The sequence below is a fragment of the Tachypleus tridentatus genome, chromosome 13 (genome assembly GCF_004210375.1).
Source record: "Tachypleus tridentatus isolate NWPU-2018 chromosome 13, ASM421037v1, whole genome shotgun sequence".
In the NCBI taxonomy this organism is placed as follows: Eukaryota; Metazoa; Arthropoda; class Merostomata; order Xiphosura; family Limulidae; genus Tachypleus; species Tachypleus tridentatus.
Genome location: NC_134837.1, coordinates 19,489,297 through 19,509,812, shown reverse-complemented (window position 1 = coordinate 19,509,812; position 20,516 = coordinate 19,489,297). Strand labels below are relative to the sequence as shown.

General features: G+C 29.4%; 1 protein-coding gene across 8 annotated transcripts in view; it reads right to left on the bottom strand.

Moving 5' to 3' along the window:
• Positions 1-244: 244 nt before the first annotated feature.
• The window catches only part of LOC143239764 (septin-2-like), an 84,597-nt gene continuing 64,325 nt past the window's right edge, over positions 245-20,516 (bottom strand). For all 8 annotated transcript variants that reach the window (XM_076481243.1, XM_076481245.1, XM_076481242.1 and 5 more), the window contains exons 8-12: positions 19,976-20,072; positions 17,954-18,005; positions 12,618-12,722; positions 11,856-11,934; positions 245-3,916 (exon numbers count right to left, since the gene is read on the bottom strand). In XM_076481243.1, coding sequence (XP_076337358.1) covers positions 3,794-3,916; positions 11,856-11,934; positions 12,618-12,722; positions 17,954-18,005; positions 19,976-20,072 — 456 coding nt within the window. In that variant the 3' untranslated portion in view covers positions 245-3,793. The remainder of the gene's footprint in view (positions 3,917-11,855; positions 11,935-12,617; positions 12,723-17,953; positions 18,006-19,975; positions 20,073-20,516) is intronic.

The following is a 20,516-nucleotide window of genomic DNA, read 5'->3' as shown; positions in this document are numbered from 1 at the left end:
AATGTCAACTCTGCTCTGCTAACAACACTGTTATTGAAATCCGTATGTCTAGTATTATTGGCTTACATATTTACAGCTGAGCTACCAGTGTGTGAAAAGGACGAATTTAGCAGTTCAGGAAGGTAATAAATCTGTAACATACTATCAAATTCTCTCAGTAAAAATGTCGCAATCAAAGTGAAACAAATAATCATTAATTTGAGTTACTGTGCTTTTAGAAATAAAGCAAATAAAACGTACATAAAAACTAAGAGGTCAAAAAATTCAACCAGCATTTTTTATTTTTTTAGATACAAAATTACAAAATAAATATGATGCAGAGACAAGAATGTAAATCAATGGTTCCATGGTTTGACCCTATATAAAAAAAAAAATGTTATAATCTCTACTTTATCCTATTCACGATCCTTCTCGCGCTTGAAACCTCAACACTGTAAAATACTGTACTGCTAATTTAATAACTCCATATAATATTTTGTTATTCCTAACTCCTAACTTACGAGTTAAAAACACGCCACCTACTTATAAAAAGAATGCACGCTAATATATTATTTTTAACCCATATATTTTTATGCATACAACGCCATTTATTCATCGCAAAAGTTTATTCAACTACTTTCAGAAAAACAGCTATAATTTAACAAACACATTTTATGAGGAACGAACTTAACAGAATCTTCCTGCAACAAACTATTAGTCTTGAAAATTATTTATATATGTTTTTTAAGGTTATAATTAGTGGTGATTCTTGCATTTGGAATTTTCACACATAAATAATACTTTTTTATATCGTAACTTTTAACCAAAACATTAATAACAGCTATATATCTGTAGAAATTAAATCATGCAAAGAAGACATGATATTAAATGTTGTATACTTCAAATTACTATATTTTAATAATGAACAAAAATGAAAATTATATATTTATTTATATCAGTTGTCATTTTAAGAGGTGTATAAATGCATAATTTCTGATCTTCCAATATTTGGAATAGCTTAATGTTTAAATTGTTTTATGACTACAAAGAATATAACTGTCCATTAATTGGAATTATAGTAGTTATAGATTATTAAAATATATAGTTAATGCCCAAATTTCTACATAATATTACCATACATTTTTACCATTTTAAGAATTGTCGCATTTATAAGAAATTTACCCGAAAAATTTACTCTTTATATTCCCCCACTCTCCGATTGTTTCACTGATGCAAACGCCCGAATTACTCAGGTTAGAATAAAATTGGCTTAAAAGCAGTTTAGCTTATTAACACTGACTAATGACGTGTCACTGCAGCAGTAGTCTTAGTTACAGTACCTACTGACAATAAGATAATGGTATTTTAAAGCTCAACGTTATGGAATCCTATGAAATTTACAGTATTTCTGTGATAAACACGATATATTATTTGATAGCCTCACAATAAAAACAAACAAACATAATATTATAAAATTAATACAAGTTCAACTTAATATCGAAGCAGTTGCGCAATATTATAAAAAAAAATATTTTATTTCTTGCTTTCGAATATTTGTATTTGGCACCAAAAAGACCTTACTGGCACAAACATCATTTTTTTTCATAGTACTCTAGCTCAGCATACAGTTTCTGTGACAAATTAAACGATTGTCAAACACATCGATAACTTATAATTTTCAAATTTTCGCCTTAAAATCTTATCATTATTCTTACTGAAACTAAAAACAGTTAGAATACTACGGTTAGAAAAATTTTTCTAAGTATACACAAGTAAGATAATTTTAAAATTACTCCTGGAAAGATAACATAATTATGAATATATGCTAGTTTTTTTTTTTCTTCTCTTAAAAGGCTGACAAAGGTTGAATTAATCAATTAATTAATTATACACGTATATGGACAATGCTAACCGTATCATACTGTGACATCTTTAGCACATTCTCAGCCAAACAAACAAAATACGAGTTATAGATATTGTTGAAAAATGCTGACTTTACGAGTTACACAAAACTTCAAGATGGAAGGAAACGGAGAAAACTTCATTAATAAAATCCTTTAATGAAATAGGATAAAAATCACCGAGAAACCAATTCTGATCTATTACACCAAATTACACAATTGTCTAGTTGTTCAAACAAAAAGGATCAGATAATGTATTTACAAATATAAATGTTTACACTCACTTTGAGAAAACATCCGACATTATGATAAAAAGTTTGCTCTCGAAGACTATTTCTAACCTAAGCGTGATAAACGATTACAAGCGGCATGTAGACAAGTTTTGTTTCATTGTATTTTAATTACATTGAAAATATTTTTTAATCAGAATATATAAACACTGTAATAAAAGAAAACGGACATCACCCATGGAAATATAATCATTGAAATCACTATTAGATTATTAATACACTGTGTTATTATGCTCTGGTATTACACAAAAACAAGTAGCTTTACTGTTAAATTAGAAAAAAAATCTTTACAGTTTTATATATTTATTTATGAAGTGATACAATATTAACACGTGTAGATACATAATTATCCTAATATATTAAATTTTAATTGAAGAGAGTAAGAATAAAAATGTTTTTGTACAACGTCTTTAAAAAGTCAAATGAGCATAAAAAAACAAGGTCACAGATACATAAGAAACATTAACCGATTAATTTCTAATTATTGTTTATAATGTTTCAAATATTGAAAAAAATGTTGAGGGAAAAATAGTCGACTTAAAAAACTAACTTGCTTGATCTGACATTTCAAGTTTCAGTTCAAAAATTCTGTTTCAGTTTCAGTCAATTTTGAGATTTGTTTGAACTATTACAACATTCTCTCAGAATTTTTTAAAATAATAAAACATATTTTTATAGAAAATTTTTAATTCCAAACTTACTTGATTTGCACTCTTTTTCTACCTGATAGTAGAAATACGATTCGTTAATACTAAATATTGAGATCTGCAGTATACAGATTTCCTGTTCTAGTTGTAAATGAGCAATAATACCTTGAACGAGTTCTAAACATGAGTCTTTGCTGACTATACACCAGTAGTATTATTTTCACCATATGTATTTAACTAATTTTATCTTCACAAAGTAATAACAAAAGTAACCGTTTCAAACAATAAATTATATATATTATTATTTCAAATTAACTTAAAACTACTGGTGCATTGAACAAATTTAAATTACTTTCCTTTATAATACAGCTAATTATGTGTGATATGGCTGAACGACATAATAAATTATGCAACGTGTTGACGCTCAAGAAAGGAGAGCACCATAAAGAAATATTATTTGAAATTTAGGTATCTGACCACTAACGTTAATTATTAAGTTAATGGACGTATTTTAGTGATGTTGAATTGTCATCCAGATTGTTTTCTTCTCTAAAATTTAAAACTGCACGGATTAACCACATACGTAAAATAGTTTTCTAATACAATATTAAAATAAAACAAAGGAGCACACTGTTTCGACTTTTCGTTACATTAATATACCTAAACTTCACTTTCATTACAAAATCTTAAACGAATACTGCCATCTGTTGTTCATATAGGAAATGTTTACCCTTGCAGTTATAACTAAAAGTAAAATGTAATAAAACAAATTATCTGTGTTCTTAGAAATATGATAAACGCACTATTAATATACATAAAATAACATTATGCCTATCAAAACGCGAACTTTGCATTAAAGTTTAGATGTTTCAAAAACATGAAATTTCTACAAATGTCAATTTTCTTTTATCGAACACTTGCTTTACACTGAAGACTGCAAAATGTCTGTAGCGCTATCTAATAACCATAAGAAAAATTAAATGTCCACACTTTCAGTGTCCTTCCTACTGTCAGAATCAGTGCCATTTTCGCTGCTGTCTCTGCCTGCTGCTTTCAATTTCTGTTGCATTTGGTTCAACATATCCTGCATTCGACGAATCTAAAATTAGAAGTAAACTATATACTTGAAGTTCTGTTGCACTTAAAACTACGTCACACTCACTCAAACAGATAATATAAATATCACTGGCTATTTATTCATATTTGAAAAAAAACAACAACAACATGAATCGTAGCTTCAAAAATATTTATTAATGATCTCATTATTAACTTTCTTCAAATTTTTACGGCTTGCAGAAAACCATTAATTTACAAAAAGATGCCAAAATGCTAAGGGCAAGGAATTTTATTTACAACGTAGTTTGTCCCAACATAAATAGAAACTTTTCAAAAGTTGTGGTACCCATGTTGGGTATCAGGAATTTATCGTGAAAAAAACCAAAAAAAAAAAACTTCCCCTCGGTGGGCTCAGCAGACAGCCCGGTGTGGCTTTGCTATAAGAAAAAACACACACACACAAAACTTATGACGTCATAAATACTTGTATGCAAATTGAAATGAAATGCATAAACATTTTTTTACACAATACATTACATATAAAGTTGTAGTTATAAAAACATAACTATTGTAATTTAAACAGATATACAACGTATAAAAAAACCGAACCGGTCTTCATACACAACCTACGGACAAAACGGGGTATTTGGCCCTTCAAGGTTCTCCTAACTTGCACACCCACGCTTGGCAAGAGTAAGAACTTAAACCTATTTAATTTTCAGGAAATAATTGATTCTCCTCTATAAGCTCATGTACAGTATTGGTCTCCACTATTGCCAACCACAACTCATTCTATAAGTCAATCATCTTGTTAGAAAAATTAATTTTTAACTGGAGCCTGCAAAACTCTTCCAAATTTTAAATGTGTCCTCTTACCCTATAATTTTCATGATATAGCACAGACATTTAACTCATCAATCCACCAGAAAATATTTATATTTTAATATGATCACCTCTTACTCTTCAATTTTCAGTTACAAGAAAATCTGCTAAGATATTGTAACTTATTCCCTCTAAGATAACTGTTTCTTTGCTGGAATTATCCTAGTAACCCTTCTATCTCTGAATTCTTTCCAATAAGTTAATATCTTTCCTAAGACTAAGGCAAGCAAAAATTTACACAGAATTCCAAGTGAAATGTAATTAGTGACTTGTATAGAGTAATACTTACATCTTTTCATTTGTAAGCAATACATCTAGAAATACAGTGTAAAATTCGGTTAAGTTTTATTACCAGCAACAAAGGAATCCTTCAATAGCTTGAGTTAGCTAAATAAAGTTAACTTGCTAAATACAACTTAACAATTGAACTATGTTATTCTACAAGACTTCAACATCTTCAATGAACCTAAAAATATGATTTTAGTGTCATCAACAAACTTTACTAATTTTCTAAAAACGTCTATCACAATGTCATTAATGAAACAGAGCAAGGTCCCAAGCACTAAACCTTGAAGCATTCTATTGTTAACAAGAGTCCAGTTTGACTGGACTATTAATAACAACCTTAGGCTTTCTTCCACTCAGCCATCTATAGTCCAATTAACTAATATTCCTCCAACCTCTTATAGGTGTGAATTTCTTAGCTAAAATTTTGTGTGCCACCTTGCCTAATGCTTTTAGAAAATCTAAGCATACCAATTCCACAATCTATCCTTTGTTAGTAGAACAATTAACATTTGAAAACTGATTAACTAAGACAACACTTCCCTTTGACGAGTCTGTGTTGGCTTTCATTTGTGATACCACATTTCCCTAAACAATTTCATAAAGCTTAAGTAAGCTAAATAAGTAAGATTAACTGACCTATAATTTCCAGGATAACTATTATCAGCCCTCTTTAAGAGCAGGAGTAACATAAATAACTCTCCAATCCTATGTAAGAACTCTCTATTGGCCTACCAAAGATAAAAGAGAGAGTCTTACATGTCTGATCTTTGACCTACAAATGATTCTGGTGCTTCATCTACTTTTCATCTCTCAGTCTTTCTACTTACCACAAAAGGATCAACATCAATATGATTCAGGTTAATTCCAATATTTTACATAGAATATTTAGGTCAGTATAGAAGAAAACATTTGAAAGTCTAGCCATCTAACAGTCTGCAACAACAGCTGTGCTATCAGCATCCTCTATGGGTCAAATCCTCATTTTAAGATTTTGTTTACTTTTAAAAAAAATTAAAAATTTATTGTTTATTTTGTCATCATCATCTGTTTCTCATAAAAGTATCTCAACATCATAACTGATTTTTTTTTACCAAATCTCTCATCTTCCTAGTCAGACCATTTGGCTTATAAAAACTATTCTAAAACTCCTCATAAAATATCTTTCCCCTGTTGTGCCAAGCATGGTCCAATGGTTAACTTGTCAGACTATGGATTGAATCTGTGAACTCATATTTCATGCCCTATTACTGCAGAAAAAAAAATCATGTTCTGCACTTTGGGGCTGCAAGTGCATTATAACAGCAATGATAATATTGCACTATTTGATTAGAATAGCCCACAAGTTAGCAATGGGTGGGATTGACTTGTTGCCTTCCTTCTACCCTCTCACTTCAAAATGAGAAGAAGCCAGTGCAGATAGCCCTCAAGTAGCTTTGCAAAAAATTCAACACAGCCAAATGTTGCTTTCTTACTTTTGACTCCAGTCTCAAACAATGTGTCTAAAATTACAATCTCCCAAAATTAATCCTAATCTAATCATATAATTTCTTATTTACCCCTTCTGTGTCATTAGGGGGCTTATAATGCTCCCAGTTAAAACCTTTTCATCCTTTCAAGCTATGAATATAATTTATGTGTATTTATCTTTTTGTCACTATCATTTTCAATCTCTTAAAATATAACAAGCTGCAGTTTATTTATTAAATAGTCATTTTATATCTACTCTTCCAAAAACTATCACAATTAAATAATTTATAACATAGAATATCAAAATAATTCTATATTTCCAAATATCTCCAGATTTAACCAAGTTTCAATAATTCATCTCATTATATTAGTTTCATTTCAACAAGACCCCTGCACTCACCAATTTCGTTTCTAATACTGCAAACTATTATGTTACATCCATGATTATGAGAAATGCACTTGAAGTAAAAAATTATCTCAAGATGGCTGGTGTGGATATTAAAACTTTTATTAAAATAAAGTAGAAAACAATGTTTCATCCTTCTTAGGTCATCTTTAGGTTAACCAGCTGTGTTGAGATATATTATGTTACACATAATTTATTATGTTATGTATGTTAATGTATTACTATTTCAAATAACCACAAATTTTAATTTCAAGTCAATTGAATGTTAGTATTAACAAATTTATGGCATTTACCAATCCTTCTCATTATCTAGACAGTAAGTCTAAAAAATATATTTCAAAGTAGAATAGAATCTTTCAAGAGCACCTCACGATTCAGGATGGTAGGCACTAGATTTAATCTGTTTTGCATCAAACTGGGAAACGACCCGTTGAAACATTCTCAGACATAAAATATGATCTCTGATCAGACTGAATTTCTTTGTACAAGCCAACAAAAGTAAAAAAATTAATTAAAGGTTCACAAATCTTTTTGGTAGAAATAATTCTTAAGGGGATAGCTTCAGGGAATCAAGTGTATGCACACAAGATAGCCATGAGATACTGGTTCTCTGATTGAGTTTTTGGTAAAGGCCTAACACAGACAATAATCACATGACTGAAGAGTTCTTTGAAAGCTGGGACAGGTTTCAAAGGAGCAACTGGTATTTTCTGGTTAATTTTTCTACCCTATTGACAGGCATGACAAGTTTTACAAAACTGGGAAATATTTTGCCTAATATTTCACCAAAAGAAATGTCTCATAATTTTGTTACATCTTGTTGATACACAGGTGACCTCCGTTTGGAAGTTCATGGAAAATTTTAGTACTTGAGAACAATACACTATTGGAAGAACAATTTCATAAACTACAGCCCAGTCCTCTAAAGCTGGTATATTTGGTTGATTACATTTTCTCACAAACACGCCATGTTTGAAAAAGTTACCATTTGGAACTTTCTGCAGTTTTTCTTTTGGGAATGCATATATAAATAGTGATAAGATCTATGGGTCCTTTTCTTTTTCAGTGATCAGTCTGCTTCTAGTCAATGGAACTTCACCAAGTGAACCAGATCCATTATGTCCATCATTGTCACTCATCAACAAAAAGAACTGTCAGAAGAACAATTATTCACAAGATCCCCATTGAATCCAAAAAATGTTCAAGATAAATCTATTATGTTGGCAATATACCTACTAAGAAAAATGACTGAGTAGTTCCAGTAACATGTAAAATGCACATGGGTATGGGATTAACAGTGTCATTTGTCAAAGACACAGAACCAACAAACACAAAAAGCCTAAATTCCTCCTTAACTATATCAGCCATTTTAACAGCAGCTAAATCAATAACACTGAGTGATCTGGTGAAACTACGGTGAACAAAAATGAACTGGGTGTTGCATCCTTTTCTTTTTCTTTTACAAGCTCCAACAATTATACATATCATGATTAGGTTTGTATAAAAATGGCAGACAGGCTTTGATGTTGTTTTATCTATCTATCTTAAAATTATGAACTAAACAAGCTGGATATTTTGTAAGAATTGGATTGGAAAGGTACTTGTTTTTGCTGATATGGAAAGAATATTTTGTTTATAAAAATTGGTTTTATGAGTTAAAGTGTAATCAGCAGAAGGAGATACTGCTTTTCGTAGTGCTTCAACTTTCTTCTCATCCAAATAAGTTTAGGTCGTCACTTGTATAGCATTTAAATTCCTTGATTAGCAGTTTGTGGAAACTGCTGCCAATATGCATAAAATTATACCATCAATGAAATTAAGTCTATTTTTCGTGGGCTAATTTAATTCCATATAAGTTTGTTTATCTTGCTTGCAATAACGTTGAATCTATTGGTGAAAAGCCTCTGGTACTAACTCAAATGATTTGAGAATAGCTACTTGTTATAATCCATACAATCTTTCAGAGAGAGATTACACCATATGCTTCTTAGGCTTTCCCAGTCAAAACACTTTGTAACAATAATGACCAAGTTTTGGGAGGTCATTCCATGGTTTGGGCATCTTTCTCAAAATGTTGGTAATATTTGTCAAGTTCATTTTTGTTAAATATATCAATCAAGTTCAAGATTGTCATTTTGCCTTGGTCAGTCAGAGTTGACTCTAATTTTATTTTTTCTCAACTTCAACACAGGCTTGTTTGGCTTCTAGATGCTAACTTTCTCTTTCTGCTTCAATACAGGCTTTTTTCTCTCTTTGGCTTCAATATATGCTTGTTCTTTCTCTGTTTTTGGCTTCAATGTGGGCTTGCTCTTTCTGGGCTCCAATGAAGTCTTATTTAAGCTCAATTTGTTTCAGTTTTAATTTAATTTCTATTTTATCTGTATCACTCAGTTCTGATTGGCTAGTGGAGACATTAAAGTATTCCTCTAATGCTTCTTCATACAGAAAATCATCAGATTAATATTTCAATAATACGTTTGTAGTTCATTTTTGTCATTCATATTTCAAACTCTAATTCTAGGATTTTAACAGCTTCAAGCAATTCACTTCTGTTACATTTTTCCAGTTATTTAAAGGAGGTTGATTCATGAAAACCTTGGTAAATAGACATGATCAACTCTTGTTGGCACTGATAAATATAAATCTTATTATGATTTGAATTTATTTAGAATTTTATCTCCAATTCAGATCTTGGATATGAACCCCCAATTTATTATATTACTATTATAATTTATTTCAAACAAGTCTCTAAGTTATTATGTAACATATATTAACGTATTACAACTTCAAATAACCATAAATGTGAATTTTGAAGTTAATTAAATGTTAATATGCATTAAATTTACATTATTTGCAACAAGCTTGATACACACATTTTTCAAACACAAATATATCTTAATATTCAAACAAAAAAATGAACAATAAAATTTATAATAATGGTAATTACTAATAGTTATTACAAATGATGGTTTATATACAAGAGTTTTATAAACTTACAGACAATACTGAGTCTCACATCAGGTCTAGAATTGGTTATTAACTTTCCAGGTCCATGACAAGCAAATTAACTTGGAGTTGATAATGTCATACCTTGCTTAAGCTAGCTAGTTTGGTTTAGCTCACACACTTACAAATTTACCTTTTACCAATGATGACACTTAATATCCTTATAGAAGTACTAATATTCATAGTTAATTCACTGAAGTTGAATGGGTTTGTAATGTTTCAAATCTATAAACATTTCTGTCAAATTATGTAGTTTTTTTCCAATAAATAGGAGTTAATCACAATTTTAGTTTCTGAGGTTTATAGGACACTGACTATAGCTCTTTAATAATATCCTGTCTCTTGGCTAGCCATTTTTTTAAATGAATCATGCAAGTTTGTAGAAATTTCAACAATGTTATAGTGCATTTTCGTAAAACAAATATTGTTGATTCTTACTCTCAAGAATCTTCTACAAATTTCGAGAACAGGTGGGACTTGCACAATGCACAGTTAGGAATATATGTCACATGGAAAAAGGAAAACTATACTGAAACACACATAGGTATTAAAATAAACGTATAATGGTATATTTATTACAAAACAAGTTTATTTTTGATTCTACCTTTCAACTTTATATCTGACATACTTATCTTTAAAGCTATTGAATGGAGGGGGCTGAGAAAGTATCTTATTCTAATTTCTGGGATGTGGTCTATATACACTCTGACTGGATGATGTATGGAGGACCCTGAGCTGCTCTAGACACATTGATCTATACTGTTATCCTGGAAGGAAGCCTTGAATATGTATGTTAAAAGGCCCACAAACTGCACCATACTTTTCTGATGCAAAGATTCTCTATAAACAGAAATCTCTCTTTTTGTTTGACGTGCAACTCACTTCCATGTGTGATAAGAACTGTAATGTGTCCACATAAAACAACAAACTATATTAAAATAAAAGAATTAAATAGTTTGGATCAAAATATTTGTTTTTTTTTCTATCTCTTACAGGGGTGTATGTATATTTGGGGTGTGGTGAGAGAGTGAGGTATGTGCTCGCCTTGGATCCATCATTGATCAAATTGTTTATTATCAAACTCCCTCATTTTGTGCAATTTTAATTTAAATTATTTTCAATCGATATTTAAAGCTTTTCCAAACATCCTACATCTCCAACTTTATCTGTTCAAACAAAGCCAATCTCTAGCAAATAATTAATCCTTACTTTATAAACTATTCCAAAGGTCCATTTAGCCTTCCTCTTAATCTAAACATATCATAATAATTTTCCATTTAAGCCTTGGATTCTAAGTAAATTATTTCCACATTTATACAGCACCTCTTAAAAGTCACATGTCTATTTTAATACCTGAGCCTTTGAAGAAGCTCTTCTGGTTTACAATTTCCATCAGTAATTGTTCCTACATTTACTACAAAAACTGAATACCTCTTGATAACTACAACTAAGCTGTTCAACTACTCTATAATATCCTGTACTTTAGCACCTAGCAAGCAAATTCCAGTCACTACAAATCAATTTATCCATCATACTATAATGGACTCTTACTTATATAATAATGGAAAGATTTTTTTATTATGCAATGTGCAACCTCTAACTTCATGAAATTTTAATTCTGTGTGCATGTAAATTTGCTATAGGGGTCACAATTTTCCTGTTTTACCTTTGTTTCCAGTCATGGAGAACTTTATTTTTCTCCATTTCCAAGGTGCAACTATGATGTCATGAATACCACATGCTAATCTAATGTATTGGTGCCCTGAGTAATGAGTTAGTATACTTAATGAAAGAGTCAGTTGCTTACTACAAAAGCATATGATCATCTCTTTTCTCAATGCATGCAGTCAAAGGTTCAAATGTTACAGTGTTTAGTTCAAGCAGAATTACTCTAGTATTGACATAAATGATTTTGAGATAAAAAATAACATGCCTCTTCCTCCTTCTGCTGTAACAACCAGTCTGTTTCTACAGCTGATTCATCACAAGGTTTAGAATCTCTTCTAAGTTTCCTGCACAGTATAAAATAATCATTGTAAATATGTATTCAGGTTGAAAGTAAGTACAGCTGTATTAGATAATTAGAATTCTAGCCCAGTCTATGTATTACAAACAAGTGTCATCTAGAAAAGAGGAATGATTTTGTGATACAAGTTTAAAAAGAGCACACTATAACCTGAGTGATGTCTGAAATATAAATAATAAATTAACTGTATTATTAATGAAATAAATGCCTGTAGTTAAGTTGTGAATAAGAGAAAATTATTATTCTGATCACAGAGTAAGTAAAAACAATTTTAAGTAAGTAATACAAGAAATAATCACGATGTCAATGTAGTTGTAAATTATGTAAACAAAACTGTAGCAAAAATATTAGTTAAATACATATGAACTGGATAGAATACCTAAATTATAAGTAAAAATATCTGGTAAACTTGTGTTTTTTAGTCCTGTTTTGTAATTAAATATTAGATACATAAAGAATGGCAGACTTAATTAACTCATTATTTTCATATAAGTATTAATTTGATAAATGAAACAAAGGCAGAAACAGATGTATTACATGAATATTGGCTATATATATAACATAACTACCTGCATATTTAAGGGAAAACATGATACTAGCTACATAAAGAATTGTAAACAAATAAATAATAATTTGAATAAAAAAAAGAATGGATATAAAAAAATCTACCCTCTTTCTCTTGCTGATTGTTGAGATATTTTAGTTAAGTACTGGGCACGATAGTTCTCATAATGCACATCACGAGTGACATCTTTCAAGTCTTGCATATGGGTGCTGAAAGGTTTGACCAAAATTATGCACAACACATACTCATTACGGTAAAGTTTATATGCACAAACACAAAACAAAATTGCTGAAATAAGACTAAAAAAACAAATGGCTTTTACCATTACCAGTCTTTGTCATCATTAATCTACTGTATAAAGTATCTGCAGCCACAGCTCCAAAATGCACTGGGGATATTCCATCTAGGAAACAAGATCCAAACTAGTCACTAACTATAGTAAATCAATTAAAAGTTAGGAGTTGAGTGACTGAACCCACAACATCTCAACTCCTGCTGCCTTTCTCTGTCTGCAGCCAGTTATCCTTAATATTTAGATATAACATAACCTTAAAGTAGGAATAAACCACCCTTTTAAATGCTATATGAAGATCTAAAATAAGACAAATTGCTCCATAAAAGGTATAATTTTTCCTACAGAACTGAAACAAATCCAAAGGGCAAGATATGAGACTAGTACCAAGTAATGTGATGAAAACAACCTAAGTTAGAACCCTAGAAATTAAAAATACAAATGTGTACCATGGCATGTTCAGTTCCACAGAAATTGTCTACCAAATTATGATCAAACACAACATATTAAAACAGAGAAGAAAAAGAAGTGATTGAAGTGAAACCAATCATTCCAGAACTACAATCAGTAATTAACATAAGTGATGAATAGACAAACCTGAAGGTAGGACAGATAAAAAATGGGAAGACAATGGACATGGAACATGAAAAAAGACGGCAATGACTCAGAATGTAACAAAAAGTCAACAAGATGAACTGGCAAACTGAAGATAACAGACAATTGTTAAGCCTAACTGAGCTGTGGAGAACAAAATATATCACTACACTCTCACTTAAAAACCTTAACCACACAAACAAAGTTAATATGATGAAGTACAAACAATAAGTAAAATGAAACAAACAATATATTGTAAAATTAAGTAAGTGTTTATTGACAATAACATATGTACAAGATGTGATGTTTTGTAGGAAAAGCAATGTAGTTAACCTAACTTACAACATACTAGTAAGATGAATTGCAAGTAATCCTAAAATAACAAAGACTTATGTTAAACCTAATCCAACATTATAGAACAAAGGATACAATTAAAAACTCATTTCAAACATGAACTGTATTATGAGTACTGACCAATCTAACTAAACTTGTGTTATTGAGCCTAAATAATTACACAAGGAATTATCAACAGTGGAAATATTCAAAAACCATAACAGTATAATGAAATTATCTTTCCACAGTTTACAGAATGTACGTAAAATGTGTGGGCTCCCAAACTGGAATTGTTCCCAGCAAAGAACAACTCATTGGACAAGTAATCTTCAATGAAATAAAGGTGATAATTTCCAAGACAAGGACTGCCACCTGAAGTCTGTGCAGATGTGCTGATAGAAGATATAACCTATAAAGTGGTAACTGAGAATGCGGTATTCATAATTTAAAACAAATAACTGTGTTGGTAAAAATAAATACAAAGTAGAAAACATTTGCAAAGAAGTATTAAGTTTTTTTGCTGGGAAGAAATATAAAATAATTTCACTTTGGAATAAGTTACTAATATCAATCACTATTATATAATAAACTGTGAACTTACTGAAAGAAAATGATATGAAGATATGAAAAAACAACAACAAAAAACATAAAATAAACAGCTGAACATGACCACTGCCAAATGAAAACTGACAGTTAGGTAAAAGAGCACAGAAGGAGTCACATGGTTGTGTGCCATTACTGTTGGTGGAGGTTCACAGTATGATAATGTTCATATAAAAATCAGTTAAACTATGCGAAACAGTGGGTGCATGGGAGTGAAAAGCTTTTGGCACGTAAAAACATTATTGTAAATATAGAGCAGCACTGAACAAGAATAACTATACATCTGAGAGGAGGTAAGGTACCTAAGTAAGAAGTATTCTTGTTGTTGAAATAAAACACCCTACATTTCCATAGTTTATAAGACTCCCAACCTTCACCCTTTTTACTTTGGTAATTGTTATAAAGTGATGATAAAAAGAAGTAAAGACCCTTACCTCACTAACTATTATCTTACCTTACCTTACTAACTATTACCTTACCTTACTTTACTATTATTTTTACTCCTATCCTCCTCACTTTCTCCTGAAAAATATGTTCAAGTGTAAACTGAGTGAGTTAAGACAAGCCCAACTATCTAAAGTTGGTATTTTGCCTCAGTATACTGAATGAATATCTAAATATTTTGTAGTTAGTTACTTATAAACTATGAATGGCCTTGAGTGACAAAGGACATCTATGTTTTCCAAAATGTAGTTTCAGTAACTGTGAGTTTATTTTTTAACATATCTTCATATATATTCTGAAATATTAACATTTGTTTACTTGTCAGTTTTTATAACCATTATTTTTAATTTATTAATGAATAATCAAACATTACAGATAATAAAATTATTATTGTCCCAAATGATTAGATGCCTTTTTAATTGAGAAATATTAGGTGTGGGTAAAACAAACATGTTTACCCTTTTAGCCACGGGGTCATTACAAAGTAATGATCAATGCCTTCCATAAAATTGGTATATAAGTAGCACAAGAGTTGGTGATTTTAATTTTGATTTTTAATGATTTACATGATAACTGTGTAGATACATAAATAATTATTTTGGAATATAAGTTAACTGAGCATCAATTAAAAAATATACTTAGTTTTTATATTTATAACATTTACATTATTTTTAATGAGCAAGGATATAAGCAAACAATGAGAATTCTTATAGATGCTAATTTCTCATCCAATGTGACTAATTTTTATCTGTACTTCCATACAAATCTATTTTTGAAAAGTGAACTAAACTCTGATTTAAAAAGCTATACTTTTCATTACATATATGATATAATCTCCATTGATAAATAAAATTTTAATCCAAATCAAATATATCCGTAAGAAGTACATTAGTTAGATTTATATATCAGTTTTATGGAAGGCAGAGTACAGTTAAATATTTTTCATAAAAGAAGATAATTTGATTTTCCCATCCTTGTTTTACCCATTTTTAAAAATATTGATGTTTGGCATGGCCAGGTGGGTTAAGGCATTCAACTCGTAATCTGAGGGTCGTGGGTTCAAATCCTTGTCACACAAAACATGCTAGCCCTTTCAGCCATGGGGGCATTAGAATGTGATGGTCAATCCCAGTATTTGTTGGTAAAAGAGTACCTCAAGAGTTGGAGGTGGATGGTGATGACTAGCTGCCTTCCCTCTAGACTTACACTGCTAAATTAGGGATGGCGAGGGCAGATAGCCCTCGAGTAGCTTTTTGCGAAATAAAAAAAAGTAAAAACAAGTAAAGATATTGAAAGAAATATCTATCTTGCATTTAGATTAAGGTTATATTAAGTTTAAGACTTCTTGTGAAATTAATAAAAAATTATTTCTATTCAAAAAGAATATAATGAGAATTTTTATTGATTTTAAAATGCAAATATTAATATTTTTCCAAATCTTTTAAAGATTTTGCTTTTTTAATTCAAATTTAACACCTTTTCTAATGTAAATTTTAAATCCTTATCTTTTATAACCTCTAAATTTCCTGTAACTACATGATCATGAAAAAACAAATAAAATCATTATTATCAATTTTAGGATTTTATTCTAGAATACTTTCTTGTAGTTAAAAATGAGAGGTCCCATATATTTATTATATTTAAAATTAATTACAGAGGATAATTATTTGATGAGAAATATTCCTTTTGGAACACTTTTATTAATTAAATATGGTAGAGAAAAATCATCACATATTTTATGTTTGAAATCTACTACCATATAAGATATTTATTTTACTAGAATATTCGTTGATTGGAATCTCCTTCTATTTTAATCAGAATTTGTAAGTATTTAATTTGAATATCTTTAATTTCAAAATTTAACATATATTTTAACAAATATTTAAGTATTGGATTATTTAATTCAAATAATTGTTTTATTATAAACTCCAAAATATTAACAGGTCTGTCAAAAGCAGAACCTGAAATTTTTACTAAAATTCTCAAAATTAATTCATTTTTTATTGCTGCCTTTACCACTATTTGTATTTTATTTAATGCTATAAATATTTATTAAAAATAAATGTCTCATACAAGTATTTTTACTTGGAGTTTAATTCATAAGGTAAAGTTTTTTTTTCTTTCAAATTAAAACAATTTTCTCATTCTGTTAATAAATTATTCACGATCATCCTGAGTTTACAATTAAGTAACCATCAATTATTTAGATATTTGTTTTGTATACTACTGTGGAAAGACTAACTTCAAGCAACTGGGTTTGTTTCAGCTCACCTGACTTATACTTTAACAAAATCTTCAAGCAAAAGGTTGAATATGGGAGTTCAAGTAATTATTACAGAGTTAATAAGTTAAGATATATCACTTTAATATCCCTTTGTTGAAATTAGTAAACATAAAAAGAGGAAATTTGGAGCCTTATAAACTGTAGAAATATAGGGAGATTTATTTCTACGACAAGAATAATTTTGCTTATTTCATGGGACAATTTGCTTTATTGTATATCTTCCTATAATATTTAAAAGGGTGGATGTTGCAAGTTTTGTAATTGTAGCAACTGAGAGTGATTTATTTCTACTTTAATATTATATCTAAATATTAATGGTAACTGCATTCCCATAACTGGCTGAAGACAGATAAAGGTAGTAGGAGGTGAGATGTTGTGGGTTCAATCACTCAACTCCTAACCCTTAACTGATTATCCATAGTTAGTGATTAGTTTGACATATATGCATTTGGATCTTGTCTGAAAGTTGGAATATCCCCAATGCTTTTGGTAGCTATTGCTACAGATATTTTCTACTGTAAGTCATTGATGATAACAAGAAGTGGTAACAGAATAATGTTTTGGATGTTTCAGTCTCATTATGAACATTTCTGATTTGTGTTAAATTCCTTATTGTTATGTAGTACTGATTTCATCATCTATTTATGAGTAATATATGTTATAGTATCAGAACCATGGATTTACTTTTACATTTTGCTTTAAAATAAACATAGAGAAGTACATTCATCTTACAAACAGATAGTCTATGCCTATTTTTTCAAGGAATTAGAAATGGTGAATAATTCTAGTGTCTACCAATGTCTTCTTATGCAAGTTATTATTAGGTAAGGTTTATATTATGATTCAGTTTCTGTATGTTTAGAACTAACATTGTAAGAAATACATCTCACCTGACTAAAAATGTGCGTAGCTTAAGAAAGTCACTATGGACAGGATTCTCCACTGTAATTTAATATTTAACAAAAAAATGTACATATAAAAATTGATTCACTAATAACAATCATCCTCAGCATTTATAAAACATCTTTAAACAACTTTACTTATACTCAAAAATTGTAAATGTAAGCCTTTTTACAGTCATTTCTGATAAACTTTATTTAACATTGACAATATCGAATGCTCAGAAAACAAGAAAACAAAATTAAATACTGTCTTCTTCAATACTGTAGTTAACATAAATGTCAATCATAAGTTTACGTGATTCCTCTTACTCAGAGTGCTATAATTACTTACAATTATAAATTGTAATGTCAGGAAAAGCAATTAATAATGGAAGTAACATCATTCTTTGCAGGATGCTCATAGTTAGCTTGGTTCTAATGATGTGGTTTCAATTTGTTACAAAATATAAAACTTATTGTCGCAAACTATTTTAAACTTGGCGAAACATTATAAGGCATAATTTACTGCTACTAATTATATAATGTGGAAAAAATAGGAAAATTTCAACTAAATTCGGTTCTATCTATAAACTTAATATGTTTATCTCACGTAGATAACAGTTTTCTATGCTACTATTGAAAATGTGCGACCTTTGGAAAACTTTCATTTTCATTCTGATGTTGATTTTGGACTATTAATGTTTTTACAATTACTTTCAATTTCTCAAAATACTTGCACTGTATCTTAAAGAATGTCAAAAAATTCAAATTTAAACATTAGTAAAAAAAAGTAAAATCAACATCTATGCTTCCCATGATTTATTGGGTAGATTATAAAATTTACTTGCCAATTCCTATATTGTACTAATTGTCCAAATGAGAACTTCTAACTTAATAGCAAATCCCAATCACTAACTACTAGACCCTTAATATGGCGGTGATCATTCATAATAATTCACATGTAATCATTATATAATTCTAAACAGAACTTCAATGAGGTTTAGAATAATCCGTGATGATGAGAAAACCCACTTGTAGAGAAAAATATATATTTAAAAATGCTCATCGACATAAAAAGTTTCTTAATCCATACCAGCTGTTTTTAAATATATAAGGTTTAGATTCTTCATTGAAGAACTTTTGAAAGGCTCTTTACCATTAGATTTTGTACCTCGTTATGATACTGGAGAATAAATCATTTCAAAACTTTGTATTAAATATGATACTTATAACATACACACTGTTTAACACTAATGATTTCTACAAATGTTTGAGGTATTCCATACTCTAAATATTTAAAATAATGTACCTGATGATGCCAAATTAACAGTGGTGAAACATTTTTTTTCAATATGACATTGTTTCTATCCTATTTTAGCTGTTTTTGAGTTTGAAAGCACTGATTTCTGACAAGTATTAACATTTGGTGTTTTTTACATAAATTTGTGACTTGCACATGAAGAAAATGAGTTATTGAATAATTCTCAAATACATTTTAATTGAAAATATTATGACATTAACATCTTCTTTGTTATCTTTCAAAATTTCTTAATTCAACCTATCAAAAACTTTGATGAATATTTTAGTATTCCACACTTTCAAGGTTAATATAAATAATAATTAAAGAGAAGGTAAAACAAGCAGAGGCTAAAATTAACTAAAACCAAGAGCCATAATCTCGTATCTTATCAAAAGTACATAAAGGTCTACTATTTCAAACTGTAAGTAACTTTTCTAATTTTATTTAGAACAATTTATCTGAACAAAAAATACTGAACAATTCCTATTCAGTATTTTCAGAATTCCCATAAAATGTTATAAGTAAAATATTGAGACAATTAGAATACCTAGTACTAACACTGATAAACCAAATACGGTTTGAAATATATTTATGTTTTTATTGTCTTTCTCTCTACATCTCAGTGAGGTTGAGGAATAATATTTCTATTATTATGTGTATCATTTTAGTACTTTTACACCACATTAGGAAAATTAAATTAATAAATATTTATTAAATTAATAAATATTTACCTTCTACAATACCCCAAGGATAAATACGCCCTCTTACTCTTCTGCCATTTACCTCCACAACCTGTGTGCTACCAATCACAGCGAACGGAATACTTTGCTAAAACAAACATACAATAAATAGTTGTCCTATCTTAGTTTAAAACAGGGAACATGTTGCAACAAAATTAGATTTGATTTAGTTATGATATGAACACAGTCATTTCATTATTTTTTAACTTGGAGAAATAAAAACAAAATTTACAATGTATTTTTAAAAAAAAAATCTGCAATATTGTACTCTGTGAATAAATATTTGGTAAATTACAAAACTTATTGTAAAATTGGTGAGCAATCATGTTTAAGTTGAAAACAATATCATGTAACATATTACTTATGTAAACTATTACTCATGTGTACCAGCTAATATCACTTGAAATACTGATTCTTCTTATAGAGTCCACTTTTTAAAGTAACTCAGTGACATTATTAGAAACATGAGTAACAAAGATATTTATTTTCAAGTAAATTTATGATTTTGAAATTCTTACAATTTCTAAAACAA